This window comes from Paroedura picta, chromosome 4, assembly GCF_049243985.1.
Source record: "Paroedura picta isolate Pp20150507F chromosome 4, Ppicta_v3.0, whole genome shotgun sequence".
Taxonomy (NCBI): domain Eukaryota; kingdom Metazoa; phylum Chordata; class Lepidosauria; order Squamata; family Gekkonidae; genus Paroedura; species Paroedura picta.
The window spans coordinates 8,830,245-8,845,288 of NC_135372.1; the positions used below are offsets into that span (position 1 = coordinate 8,830,245).

Below are 15,044 nucleotides of genomic sequence, written 5' to 3' on the forward strand. Positions count from 1 at the left end.
GAGGCACGCTTTGTGTTACAACTTGGAAAAAAATATTCTCTTATTTCTGGCATTGCCTGCACATATGTGCACCTATTCATTGCTCCAGGAAGTTAGACCTTTTTAACAAGAAATCCCCATCCCCAGGAACAAGGGAGATGGAGGCGGATGCGAGCGTGGGAAGAGGCAGGCGCCTTTAGCCCGTTTGAACCTCCATAACTTCCTTCTGCTGGTTGCCTGCTGGTTGAACAACTTTTCAGGTTGAACAACAAAACAAAATCAGAGTCCAGTGGCACCTTTAAGACCAACAAAGATTTATTCAAGGGGTGAGCTTTCGAGTGCAAGCACTCTTCCTCAGTCGAAAGCTCACACCTTGAATAAATCTTTGTTGATCTTAAAGATGCCACTAGACTCTGATTTTGTTTCGTTGTGCTGCTTCAAACCAACATGGCTACCCACTTGAATCACTTTTTAGCTTGGCGATTCCCCAGCTCGCATTTTAAAATGGAGGGTGTAGCTGGATGTTGGCGACGTCATGTGGAGGGGCCAGAATATAGCGACTTCCTTTAGCAAACATAACACTACGTTTAACGGGTGCGGAAATGTCCTCAGTATATCTCTGGATGCCAGTTGCTTGAGGTCAGCCACAGGAGAGGCTGTGAGCCCTGTTTATTGGCCTTCCATAGGCATCCAGTTGACCACTGCACAAACTAGATGGACTGTGAGTCCTTCAGGGCACAGGTATGTCTCACCCATTTGCCGCTGTGTTGTGCTTCGGCCAGCTGTTGCACCAATCTTGACCACAGCTTGTCTTCCAGAAGGGATATGTTCCTGGGTTAGCACTTGTGGTTTGGTTCCTTATGGTAGTAGAAAGAGAATGCTGGCTCGTGTTTTTGTTGGCTGCAGGCAAGGTTTTAGATGGCAAGAGAGAAGGCTTTTGTTCAGATCCGACAAGGGGCAGCCTATGGCTTCTGATCATGGCCACAGTGGGAACCAAAGTGGGGCCTGCTTAGGAATTATGCCCCGCAAAGGAAGGCAATGAGGAGAAATTCTGGAACTGAGAAACCAGGACCCTCTCTTAGCACAGATGTCCATTGGCTCGGGGACCCAGGTTTGGGGTTCATATGACTTCGAACCCATATCCAGTCCTTTCACATCTGGAACTGCAGTAGCTCTGGCTAAACCTGCACTGGCTTCCTATTTGCTACCTAGCTCTGTTCAAGGTAGTGATGTTAATATAAGGTAAAGGTAAAGATATCCCCTGTGCAAGCACCGAGTCATGTCAACCTTGAGCCGGCTGCTGGGATTGAACTCCCAGCCTCATGGGCAAAGTTTTCAGACGGATGCTTTACCACTCTGCGCCACAAGAGGCTCTTGATGTTAATATATAAAGCCCTAAATCAGGGGTAGTCAAACTGCGGCCCTCCAGATGTCCGTGGACTACAATTCCCAGGAGCCCCTGCCAGCATCTGCTGGCAGGGGCTCCTGGGAATTGTAGTCCACGGACATCTGGAGGGCCGCAGTTTGACTACCCCTGCCCTAAATGGTTTGAGCCCTGGTTATTTGAAGCAGTGCCTTCTCCCATACAGTCCTTCCCAAGCGCTGGGATCTCAGGGAGATTGCCTTCTTGCAGTTCTGCTTCTCTCAGAGGAACAGGGGGTGTTGACATGCAGGAGGGCCTTCTCAGTGGTGGCCCCAGACATTCTGTGGTTTTCGGCACCTGGTAAAAACGCCTCTTCACCAGGCCTTTCACATCTAGTTTCAACTGTGTCCTGTGGGAAGTTGGGGGGTTATGTTTTAAATGTCTGTATGTATTTTTAGATTATTTTATCTTGTTTTTATTTTAAACCACTGTAACCCATCCTGGGAAAAGCCTCTTGTGGGGCAGAGTGGTAAGGCAGCAGACATGCAGTCTGAAAGCTCTGCCCATGAGGCTGGGAGTTCAATCCCAGCAGCCGGCTCAAGGTTGACTCAGCCTTCCATCCCTCCGAGGTCGGTAAAATGAGTACCCAGCTTGCTGGGGGTAAACGGTCATGACTGGGGAAGGCACTGGCAAACCACCCCGTATTGAGTCTGCCATGAAAACGTTGGAGGGCGTCACCCCAAGGGTCAGACATGACCCGGTGCTTGCACAGGGGATACCTTTACCTTTTAACCCGCCCTGGGACCTTCAGGTGTAGGTGCAGGATAGAAATCCATATATAAGTAAATCGATAAATAGTGAGATATGAATCCCTTTTTGGTCCTCTGTGTCATCTATCTGTGCACAGACACAGATGAGACATTACAAAAAAGCACTCTTGGTGAGATTGTTTTTAGAATTTGTTGAGTATAGTATTGCATGGACACAGTAGCAATATGAGCATATGCATCACGGTTGATTTTTTGTTGTCACTGAGCAATGCACACGGGGGCAGCGGAAACCCCAAAGCAAGTTGTGGTGGCGGAAACAGCTGTCAAGTCACCACTAATTTACAGTGACCCTATAGAGCAGGGGTAGTCGAACTGCGGCCCTCCAGATGTCCATGGACTACAATTCCCAGGAGCCCCTCCCAGCATTTGCTGGCAGGGGCTCCTGGGAATTGTAGTCCATGGACATCTGGAGGGCCACAGTTTGACTACCCCTGCATAGAGTAGCCTTTCTTGATTTTTTTACTATTGAGAACCCCCTGAAACCTTCTTCAGACTTTGAGAAACCCCAGAAGTGGCACAATTAGGCAGAATGCGGTTGGGATTCAACAGGTGAAGACCCGTCATGCAAGTAAATGAAATTGTTTTCAAGCTGGTGATGGCAAACGAATAGCTTATTCCGCTATAAACAATTCCTCAAACTTCCAAAACATCAAAACGAACTCCTAGGTAGTTTTTTTTTGTTCTCAGTATCTTCGTCAGGGATGTAAGACACTCTTTAACCTTTGATAATAAGTCCTCTTTAAATGCATTGCTGTCACATATCAGCAGGATGAAATCTTAATCCTACGGTAATATGTACGCGAGTCAATCTCCAAATGTTTCTATGGTGTCCACTATACAGAGGTCTACAAATATTAGCATCACCAAGTGTAAATGCCCCTTAGTAGGGTCACTACTACGACATCACTGACGAAGATACCAAAAACGAAAAAATACCTAGGAGTTCGTTTTGATGTTTTGGAAGTTTGAGGAATTGTTTATAGTGGGATAAACAGTTCATTTGCCATCGCCAGCTTGAAAACTATTTCATTTACTTAGAATATGGTTGGGAAGCAGAGCTGTGGACACACCAGAGAGAGAGACAGAGACAGAGACAGAGACAGAGAAAGAGAGAGAGACAGAGACAGAGAGAGAGAGAAAGAGAGAGACAGAGAGAGAGAGACAGAGAGACAGAGACAGAGACAGAGACAGAGAAAGAGAAAGAGAGAGAGAGAGAGAGAGAGAGAGAGAGAGAGAGAGAGAGAGAGAGAGTGTTTATGCAAGATTTTCAGACATTGACTTTCAAAGGAGAACTTAGTGTGGTTTGGCCAGCATTCCTTCTGCCTCCTTTCTCGACTTATTGCTTTTGATGGATTCCCTGGGCACACTCTGGCAGGCGCTGGGAATCACGGAGCTCCTGGGGTTTTTGCAAAGCGATGTTGCCACGTTCCAAGCTTCTTTGTGGCTTCCTCCTTGGCCTTCCTCCGTGGGCTGTTCCTTCCCCTCCTCATCGCTTTGAAAGCCCCAAAGCATTTCGAGCAAGCTCAAAGCGGCGACGACACCTTCCAAAATCAACGTTCGCCTTGAATTCGGCCATTGTCTGGAAGCCTAAACGTGAAGTGTCGGCTTTTAATTTTTAACAGGAACTTGGAATGAATTGGGGAATTACTTCTCTGATGAGGCAGAGCCAAATACACAGGCTGTTTGTAGGCGTAACATTTTTGTACAGTGGCAGGGAGACAGAACCTTGGACTTCAGGGGGCCTTTGGTGTGAGCTGAATCTGCTACAGAGGTTTTGGAAATCCCACACATTAGATACCGTCTCAGAGCTTTATACTCCCAAATAGTCTGTTCTTGTGTACAAACAGTTTGGAAAATCTGCTTTTTAAATATATTTCTGTGCATGCTCGGTGTTTCACACGGTTTATTGTAATTCATCCACATCTTCGATCCCCACCACATGTTAGATAAACAGGTTAGTCCTTACAGAAAAGAATAAATGGAGCACAAGTCCAATGTTTAAAAATCACAATATTCTGAAACCAGTCCAGGAACATTTTGGTCTTCGAGGGCATTCTACTGCTGAACTGAAAGTCGTCGTTCTCTGACAAAAGAACTTCAAAGGGCGAATCCAACATGAATGTGTAGAATTAGGATACATTAAAAAGTTCAGTACTTATTCCCTCCCAGGTCTGAACAAGAATTTAAGTTTTGTCTAAAGCTTTTGCGGCCAGAGTCTACGGGCTGTGGTGGGTTTCCTGAGCTGTGTGGCTGTAGTCCGGTCATTTTAGCCCCTGATGTTTCGCCAGTAACCTTTGTTGGCCTCTTCAGTAGCCCAGAGAGATGCCAATCTTGCCATGTCCTACCTCTGAAGAGGCCAGCCACCGTTACTGGTGAAGCATCAGGGACTAAAATAACCAGACTACAGCCACACAGCACGGAAAGCCCACAAGAAGTAATTCAAGATTTCTCAGCCGCTACCAATAGTGGTATCTTAGTACTGCCATCCTCTGTACTTTCCTAACTCTCCTTGATTAGATTGGTCATTGATCTCGTTTGACCTGTCTATCAAGAGTCGGGTTGGGCGTTTCAGCAATCACGGAAGCTTCCGTGATTGCCAAAGCAGCTGAAGTGCGCCGAAGCACCCAACCCTAGGGAATTTGTTATCCCTCCCACCTTTCTGCCATTTGTAGTTCTGCGTATAAATGTATCTGCCAAGTGGATTTATGCCTGTTACAGATGGTTCAGGTTATCCTGATCAGATCTCAGAAGCTGAGCAGGGATGGCCTGGGGTTAGAATTTGGACGGGAGAGCACCAAGGAAGTCCAGGGTCACCACACAAAGGCAAGCAAGGACCAACCAGCTCTGTTCTAACTGACCCTGAAAAGCCATCGGTCAGATGTCTTGATAGCACTTAGCACCACCCTCAATAAACGCATGTTCCATGCATCTGAGGAAGAGAGCTCTGACTCACAAAACTATGTGGGAATTTTTAGGTAGATGGTGAGCGGGTGAGAAGAAGGGATTGTGTCAGCGCTTTGCTCATGTGGCCCTTTCTTGCATGCCCAGGGAAATGCCAATTGCCACTTTGAGGTCAAGAGGCAGATTTCCTTCAGACCAGACTGGCCAGGGATTCTGGTTTTCTTTTTTTTTTTTTTGGGGGGGGGGGGGGAAGCAGCATCTGGGCATGGAATTGGGTTCACTGTGGGTGGGCAGGGAGTTGTGAGTTTCCTGCATTCTGCCGGGGGCTGGACTAGAGGTGACTTCCAACTATTTGATTCGACCCAGCCGTTTAACACTAACCGTTATTTTCACGGTTCAGTTTGCATGGTTCACTAATTTTTCATTGGACTTCTATAACAGTTTTCTCATATTTTGCTTTGTAAGGTGCCTTGGGCAGGTTCTCTGGAAAGGCATTACAGGTGTTTCCCGAGTAAACAAACTACTGTTATCATGATCAGTTGTCTTATCTTACTCCCCCCACCCCCAATTTCCTGCATTCTGCAGAGACCCGAGAGGTCTCTTCCAACTCTATTCTATGAAACCGCAGTGTTAGTCTTAAACTCTGGACCCGTGTTTAATTTTTGACACATCAGCCACTCACCCCCACACTCCCTGTGTTCCTGGTTCCAACACTCTGGTGTCTTTTCCACCACCGGTTTCTCTACTGTTCATGCCTCTCAGTACGTTCTTCACTCAGGGGACTGTCAAGACACGCTGCTTGCTGATTCGCCATGCTGTCCTTTTCTCTTCCCCAGATGTGGATGAGTGTACCAGCATCTCCGGCGTGTGCGATGGAGGCGAGTGCACCAACACAGCTGGTAGTTACGTCTGCGCCTGTCCACGAGGCTTCATGACCAGTCCGGATGGATCCCGTTGTGTGGGTAAGATGGCGACTCCGTGGCTCACCGACCGTGGGCTTATCGGTCTTCTGTGCTGGGACGGTGGCCGTTGGACGTGTCACTTAACTTGCTTGCAAGAGTGGATTCAGGGTGACTTTATGGAATTAGTTCTGCCTGGAGGTTCCCCCTGCCCCCACTGTGTAGGATACTCCATACCCCAAGGGTCCCCCACAAGGGCACCTCAGCACTTACTGACATCTTTCCCGATGTTTTCAAAAAGTGGGAGGGGCCAGGTGTGGCTTTAGTCCCGCAAGGCTTCTTATTGGCCGCTGGCGTTCTGACTGACCATGTGGATTATTTAAAACTTGTCTTCGGCAGCAGCATGTGGATCTTCACGGTGTGACTGAAGGCAAGCTGAAGCAGTCATTATAGGGCAGCTCTTTTGTGTGCTGAGCTGGAAATGGGAAGGTGGTCACAGGGTCAGAAAGGTTGGGGTGTGCAGCCACCCACACTCACTGTGGCGTGGGGCTTCAGAGGATGACTTTGGGGGCCATCAGCCTTTCTCAAATTTTTTTTTTACCATTGAGAAACCGCTGAAACATTCTTCAGGCTTCGAGAACCCAGAAGGGGTGCAATCGTGCAGAATACGGTTGGGAAGCAGAGCTGTGGACACGCCCACCTGGGGCCCCGCCCTTTCCCACCCCCTCCAGGCCCACCATTGGCCATTTTGGGAGGGAGGATGGCCGGCATGACCATTAATCACCATATGACCCGATAAACGTTTAACAAATTTATAAATATATTAAAGATTAATTAACACCCACCCATGCAGGAAACCCTTCTGGGGCTGCTCTAGAAACTAAATCTCAAAGAGAGCCTTGCAGGGCCATCAAGAACCCAAGGGTTTCATGAAACCCCTGTTGACTGAGCTAGGGAAGAGGAACACCTATTGATGTGGCTCAAAGGAGGAAGTGCATGGTGATGGCAGGCAAAACGTCCAGGAGGATGCTGTACTTGTGGCCCATGTGGCGAGGAGGGAGTGGATCTAAGCCCCGCCTTCAAAATGGCAGAAACAAACTACACACCTGCCTCCTTTCAGCCAGAACTGGCTGCTTTTCAGTTCACACCTGAGTCATAGTGTCTGGTATGGCTCAGCTTTGAAGGAAGGCATTGCTGGGCAACGCATGAGGGCAGCTTGATTGCTGGTGTTTTAGGGGCAGGGACAGCAGCAAGAAGCACAGGGACAGGTGGGGTTGCAGATGATGTCCCTGCCCACCTTCACCACATTTGCTCCTCCCCCCCCCAATGTGGTAATATCAAATTAATAAAGGCAGTAGAACCCTCCACCCCCAAAATGAATGAATTGTAATGCCAATCAAAGGGCGCTTTACCCTAAACCAGCGGTGGCCAAAATGTGGCTCTCCAGATGTACATGGACTACAACAACCATGGGCCCCTGATCACAGTAATTGTAGTCTGTGGACATCTGGAGAGCTGCGATTTGGCCACTCCTGCCCTGAACAAATAATCCACCTTAGAAGCATCTGTAAAGGTTCCATGTACCCCATAAGTCCATAGATCAACTCAGCCTCATCTCCTCTCACGGGCAGCTCCAGGTTTCTCCAGCCACCCACAAAGTGAGATTCCTTCTGTAACTTGAGATACCATAGTACAGAATTCCTTCTCCTGAACTCCAGTGCCTCTGGCTAAAAGGAGCAGATCTTGGCTTGTGGTGACCATAGCATACCGCCTTCTACCCACAATGTGATTTATCCCTGTATTTCTTTGGCTGGGAGAGGCTCTCTGGGGCTTCAAGAAAGGTCTTCTTCCCTCCCCTCTGCTTCCCAAGATGGGTCCTTTTAGCTAGGGATCGAGCCTTGGATCTTCTGTCCGCAAAGCATGTCCTGACTCTGAAATTCTGAGTTACAGAGAATTGGAGGCAGTGCTTGAGGAGGGAAGAGTTTGGGGAGGAGAGGGAGCTCAGGTGTGTGATACCATAGACCAGGGGTAGTCAAACTGCGGCCCTCCAGATGTCCATGGACTACATTTCCCAGGAGCCCCTGCCAGCGAATGCTGGCAGGGGCTTCTGGGAATTGTAGTCCATGGACATCTGGAGGGCCGCAGTTTGACTACCCCTGCCATAGACGCCTCCCTCCAATGCTGCTGCACCAAAGCAATCTGGTTACAATCATTCATGTTCTTGGATCGGTGTTACTGGAAATAGACCTATCCCTGAATTTATCGTGGGGAAATCAGCAATGCAAGAAGTGCTAATGAGCGAGGAACTCCACCTGTGTATACAAAGAGAGTATCTGGCAAGAAATCTTGGACAGAGGCCGGTGTAAAATTAATAAAAAGGAATTTTATTGACAACAACTAAAACGGTGCTTAACAACATACATACAATATAATCTAGATCAGCCACACAGAGGAAATAAAGGGATGATCGGGTGTGAAAGATGTTTAGAGTCCTGGGTCACTGAAAGCATATGTAACATCTGATGCATTGAAGGGGGGGGGGGTTCTAGAAGAAGTAGCCGGGCCAGCAAACAGGGTCTTGGATAGGGTAGAGCCAACACAAGAACAGAGAATGCTTCTCTTTGCTCTCTTTTTATAGCAAATGTGTACTTTTAGGGCTAGGGTCAGGGCATGGGAGCTCTAAAAGGAAGGCATTGTCAAAGACACAAAGGTTCATTAGTGGGCAAACTTGAACCATTGGGCATACCTCTGGAGCTGGTGAAAGACCCTGAGCAAGTCCTTGAGACTTTCTGGTTGGCAGGGGGAGTTCAGGTGTGGAGGACTTGCTGTCAAAAGGATTTTGATGTGCCAGTAATGAAGAGCAGGAGGAAGCTATGAGAAAGATGACTTCACCAAGATGTTAAAGTGAAACAATACAGGATAGTTAATTAGAATGCCACTGGTCCCGTCCCTTTGTTCCAGTTGCCTCTGGAGAAGAGCCTCCTGCCCAGCCCTCTTTGTGCAAATAATTACATCACCCCTGCGATGGCCAGGAGAGCTCTTGCTGAGACCTGGCTGAGAGCCTGCCAGTTGACTTATTACTGTCACGCCAAGCCTTATGGACAGCCATGTGTTCGGCCGAACCAGTTTCACTTATACCAAACCAGAAATAAAAATGGAGGATGAGCCACTTTCCCTCCTTGCACAGCGAAAGGCGTATCTGGGGCGCATCATCAGGACTGGCTTTCCTTCTCTGAATGGTGCTTATCATCTCATCTGTATTCTGCTGTGAATTGAATGCATCGTAGATAAATATGTGCCGTCCAGTCACTGTGACTCAGTCTAACCTACCTGGCAGGGTTGTGGAACTGACAAAATGAAGGGGAGGTGGAAGAACCCGACAAGCTGCCCTGAGCTCTTTGGAGAGAGAACAGCCTCAACATTAATAGGTGGCTTAGTGGAACTTCCATGTTCAGGGGCAGTGTACCAGTTGCTGTAGGAGGGTTAGCCTGCATGCCCTGCATGGAGGCCTTCTGAGGTCTTTTCTCGCTTTTTTTTTAACGCTATGGACAATGAAGTCCTTTCAGGGCTGCCAAAAAAAAGAAGCCTGGCAAACATCGAGTGAAATTAATTAGAGAGCCGAGCTTTTAAAAATAACTCTGAGTTCCTCAAGGGGGTCGCTTGCCTCACTGACCAAATCTCCGCTCGACCACGTCATGCGGTGAGCTGGTCCCCCCCCCCCCCGAGCGAACATGGGTTGTCATTCGTTGGGATGAACAATATTTTTTCTGGCAAGGGAAGTAGCCGCCCCGGTAGGTCCTCGACATGCATTCCGTATTTTTTGAAAGGTTCCTTTGTTTGACGGGCTGGTTCTTAAATTCCTTGAAGAGCACCAGAGCTATCTTAGACTTCACAGGGTAGATATTATTGTTATTTTACAAAATAAGAAACCCCCAATATAAATAGCGAGCTTTTCTTTAAAAAAAAAAACTGAACTAAGAATCGCAAGGAGCACTTTCAGACCTGGATTCCACCACCAAAATCCTTTCTTGTGCTCCAAGTACAAAATTAGTTCAGCTGTGCTTGGGAAAAAGGTGACTCTCCAGTGAGGAGAATCACCTAGTTAGGTCCCACCCTCTCTCACTTCAGCATTATCAGTGCCGTGGCGAGTTCAAGGTCACCCAGCTGGTTGCATGTGGGGGAGCGCAAAATCGAACCCGGCTCGCCAGATTAGAAGTCCGCACTCCTACACCATACCAGTCAGTCAGTAACCTTTTATTGGCATAAAATATGTATAAGACATATAAAATAGGGTTTAAAATTTCAACAAAATAATAAAATAGGCCATGGGGTTACATAACCAATCAGATCTTAAAATGATTAAATAAACTATAAAAGATAAAATACAAGGTAGGCAGCATATTATAAAAGCATCTTAGTTAAAACTCTGGCAACTAAAATGGTGACCTCTGGGTCTTTGTCAGAGAGCAGAAATTGCAAGGTCATGGATTTACTTACAGAAGGCTTGTTTCCTACACTATACTAAACTGGCTATACTATACTAAACATCATATCCAATGATGAATTCTCACCATAGGACATAATGGGCCATCACTTCCAATGGTGAGAATTTATGATCAGAACAGAGAATCCATTTTTTCGCATCATTGGATCTAATGTAGGATGGGAAGCCCCTAGAATTGGACCCCCTGGTTATATCTTCTTGAAACTTGGGTGGGGGAGTCAGAGAAGAGGCTCCTAAAGCTACCCTGAAAATTTGGAGCCTCTAACTCAACCCCCCCCCCTCCCAGGCCATAGAGACAGCGGAAACCTGAAAATTGCCACAGTAGGGAGGATCTTTCTCTCTCTCTCTCAGGTCTAGCATGCAGATGCCACCCTCCAGGCAGGAGAGGCTTCTCTTCCTCTCCCCACACCAGACACTCTGAGAGGCCGGTGGGGCTAAGAGAGCCCTGACAGCTCTAGCAAGAGTTAGACAAAGTCACCCAGCTGGCCACACATCAAACACCGGTGGGGAATCAAACCCAGCTCTCCAGATCACAGAAAACAACAGCCACCACGAAGATAGATCCTCCAGCACAGCAGCAGCCGTACCCAGCCAGCCAGCAGTCAGTAAACAGGCATCCCCTCCTCTCCAGGGAAGAGAAGTGATCTCTCTGCTGTGTGGTGTGATTTCAGTGAGTCTCCAGGTGCTATCTGAAGGCTGGCATCCCTTGAGACTCCTAGTATGCTGCGAGGTTACCCATCCCCCACCTTGCTGGGTGAACTGAAGTGATCTCTTTTTGCCGTGATGCGATTTCAGTGGGTCTCCAGGTGCCTGAATGCCTGCATGGATACCCCCCCCCCCTTTTATAGCCTCCATATCTCCTGATGGAATCCTACAGCCAGAAAGAGGGGGAGGGGAAGAGAATGGAATCCCCTGGGGAAAGATCAGAAGAAGAGAGATCTGAGGAATCTAAGGGACAGGGATGGCCTAAGCAGCAATGCAGAAGGAGTTCCTCTCTCTCCCCCACTCTCAGGTCATCTTCTTCTTCTTGAGAGCTAGTGTGGTATAGTAGTTAAAGGATGGCAGACTCTGATCTGGAGAATCGGGTTGGATTCCCCACTCCTCCATATGCAGCCAGCTGGGTGACCTTGAGCTAGTCGCAGTTCTCTTAAAACCGTTCTTGCAAAGCAGTTCTCTCAGAGCTCTCTCAGCCCCACCTATCTCAAAGAGTGTCTGTTGTAGGGAGAGGAAGGGTAGGCGATTGGAAGCCATATTGGGACTCCTTTGGGTACTGGGGAAAAAAAATAACAGGTCTTCTTCAGAGAGAGGCCTTCCAAGGTCAAAATGTTTTAAAAGAGCATTGTTTCGCAAAAAATCTTGTAAAAGGTCAGGGAGGAGCAGGGTGGTGCCACTTTTGGCTATTCCCAAACACACACACAAATTCCTTAGAACAGCTCAGAAGAAACCCTGATTCAGAAATGGAAGAGATCCGTTCTGTAAACACACCAGTTGTGATTACATCAGTCAAAGAGGAATGAAAGTGGTCAGCGGAAGAATCCAGTGATAGGAACAGCTCTCCCTGACTGTTTCAGCCAGAGCATTTCCACAGACTTCTCAAGAAAGTCTTCATCAATCTGAACTACTCCTTAGTTGAAAAGCTTGTTTTCTAATCTTTTTCCAGTTTAAGAAACCAACAAGCCATTTGGCAGTCTGCCCTTTTCCTAAGTTTTTTGATGACATTTTGCAATGAGAGTCCCTGGCAATAAAACTTCTCTGAATACTATTTCCAAGAAATGTTACGCTTTGCTATAGAAGACTTAAAGCTACCATTGGTGGATGCGCCTGTGGGTCACCTTACATTCTGGAGCCATGCTCTCAAAAGATGGAGACAACGTCTTGATGGATCTGTGGATTGAAAGAACGAACCCATGTGCAAAACAAAATAACATGAAGCACCTTGGGGGATTAGACCACCAGCTACTCTTTCAAATTTCACTTGGTTGATAATAGATTGGGTTGATAACTTGTTACAAGACTCAGAACGGTACCCATTGATGCTTAAGGGGTCTCTTTAAGTAAGCGACCCAGTTTGTGTCAGATGCTTCTCAAGATGTCATTGAGGTTAGAGCTCAAGTGGCAAATGTGTTTGTAAGGAGAAAAACGTGGCTTAGAAGGTGGACCCACTCTTCAAGACCAACCTTTCGGTAGAAAAATCCTTGTGACAACTTCTCTTCAGAGAAGGAGCTTTAGATAAGGTGTGAGAGGAAACAAAGGAAAAAAGGAAGGCAGTGCCTTTCACCTCAGTGAATAAGGAAAAGGAGTATAAAGGGAAGTCCATTCAGTCCTTTCGCTCCTAAGACCCTCCACTAGACAGGACAACAGAGATTTCAGGTGTGGTGGTCCCTGTGGTTGTTACCAATCCAAATTTCAGAGTAGACAATCTGCAACCAACAATCAACAGGACAGAGCCACCCCAGGGAAGAAGCCTTTAGTATGACTCCAGGATTGGGAACTGCTTACCAAACTTTGCACGTGTGTTTACAAATATTCAATTGTGTTTACAAATACTCGTGCTCCCCTCCATCATTCTCTGGGGCCATCTGCAAATGTGAAAGGCAGACTTTTGCAGGAAGCAATCCTATACCTTCTTGTAACGGGGGTTATGCAGCCTGTTCCTCCTTGTTAATGTTTCCAAGGAGTGTATTGTATCATATTTATAGTGCCCCACAATTTTCAATCCCAAGGAGCTCAGCTTGTGGGGGGCAAAAGCAGAAGTTCCACATGGACTTTCTCTGAACTATCTTCCAACTTATTCAGCAGGATGACTACCTGATTTGCTTGAAACTTACATGCCTGTACACCCTTCTTCCAGGCAGTAGCTGCATTTTGCCTTCAAGGAACACCATTATTGATACAAGGCACCAACATTCATCCTGTCCTCATCTCCATGAGTCTTCACACAGAGTATGGTGGGCCTTGATAGCTGCTTTGAGGCAGAAAGGGGTTCATAAATTCCCTTAGCTTGATGATATTTTAATCAGGGCACGGGATCTGAAGATGGCCAAACAGCACCACAACCGCTATTCAGTCGCTTCAAGTGCATGGATTTCTTATTAATTTTGATCTGTGGGCCAAAATAGACACCACTAGAAGGTTGATCTACCAACAGAGAAACAGTCAGAGACAGGAGCAAACAGAAGCGTGCAACTATAGACCTACTGCTATAGGTACATTTGCAGTGGACTCTGCTTCCATATCAGAGAGACATAGGGAAGAGGCCGCACAAAGGCATTCTTCTGACATCAGCCTTAAAGGAGCCGCCGAGATGGTGCATGTCACTGAGCAACCTGAAACAGGAGTTTCCTTCCTTCAGCCCACCACATTCTTGCATTGCATGACATAAAGGGAGAGGTCACTGCTTTTACCAGGTGGCTCAAGGGAAGTGGACACCAAAGAACAAGGGGAACAGAGTAAACTGGGTCGAGCAAAGAGCAATAATGCTAGCCTAGTTTGCCTTTCAAGCGTTGATCCAGAACAGAGGCTTCCTCATAAAAATGTACAAAATCACAGCAAAGACCCACATAAGCTGCCAAGGGGGCATCAACGCATCCCTTCTTCATCAGGAAGCAGTGCAGATTTTTCAGTGGGCGAGAGAAGCTTCTGATGGAACTGAAGGCACAACGTTTTCATATTGAACATGCAGGTGGATTGGTTAAGTTGGAAGGACCCTAAACCAGGTGAAATGGACCCTGAATGACCAAGTGTTTCAAGATGTATCGAAAAGGATCAGGATGTCAGTCATGGAGCTGTTTGTGGGGTCAAGTGACCAGAAAGTTTCAAGGTTTCTGAAGATTTGCAGATCTTATGGCAGAAGAGGGGACAGATGCTATTCCACAGTTAGCTACCAGGTCTGTTATACGTGTTCCCTCCAGCTCTGCTACTCAGCTGGGCGTTGTGCAGGATATGGAAGGAGAAAGCGGAAGTAATCCGCTTTGGATATTTTGGCTGGGTCAGCTGTGGTTTACTGAGCTAGTACAGTTGTCGGTAGATGAACCATGGAGAATTCCAGTCAGGGAGGATTTGCTGAGTCCAGGACCCACCCTTCTCCCAGATCTTCAGTCGATCAAATTGAGCAGAAAGACCTAGAATGCTCTGGGTCACCAAGGGAAATTGTCAATATTATGTCCCAGCGAGGAGACCAATGACCAGGTGCATATACAATTATGCCAGATCAGTCTCGAGAAAATGGGCATCAGGACAACAGGTGAATCGACTAAAACCATCACGTCAAGACATAATGGCCACTCTACCTGACTGCAAAACTGGGCAAAAAGGTCACCATGTCAACCGTAGCTCATTGGATTAGACTTTGCAAAGCATACAAGGTCAGGGCCTCAGGGTGCCCACAGGAATCCCACGAAATTGGGTAGTTTGTAGCTCGTGAACCGGGCTCGCATGGCCATGCCCCTGATGACCACGCATGACCACATATAGGTCATACCAAATATATGTGCTTGCGGGCTTTTCGGGGGTGGAGCTTCCTCCCTTGGCGCACATGTGTTGAGCGTGTGAAGTGTGCAAAAATCTCA

At 47.3% G+C, this 15,044-nt stretch overlaps 1 protein-coding gene across 1 annotated transcript in view; it reads left to right on the forward strand.

Annotated features, from left to right (window-relative positions):
• FBN3 (fibrillin 3) overlaps positions 1-15,044 on the forward strand; it is a 215,551-nt gene that overhangs the window by 76,218 nt on the left and 124,289 nt on the right. The window contains exon 9 of the mRNA XM_077331715.1: positions 5,910-6,035. Within this exon, the coding sequence (XP_077187830.1) occupies positions 5,910-6,035 (126 nt within the window). The remainder of the gene's footprint in view (positions 1-5,909; positions 6,036-15,044) is intronic.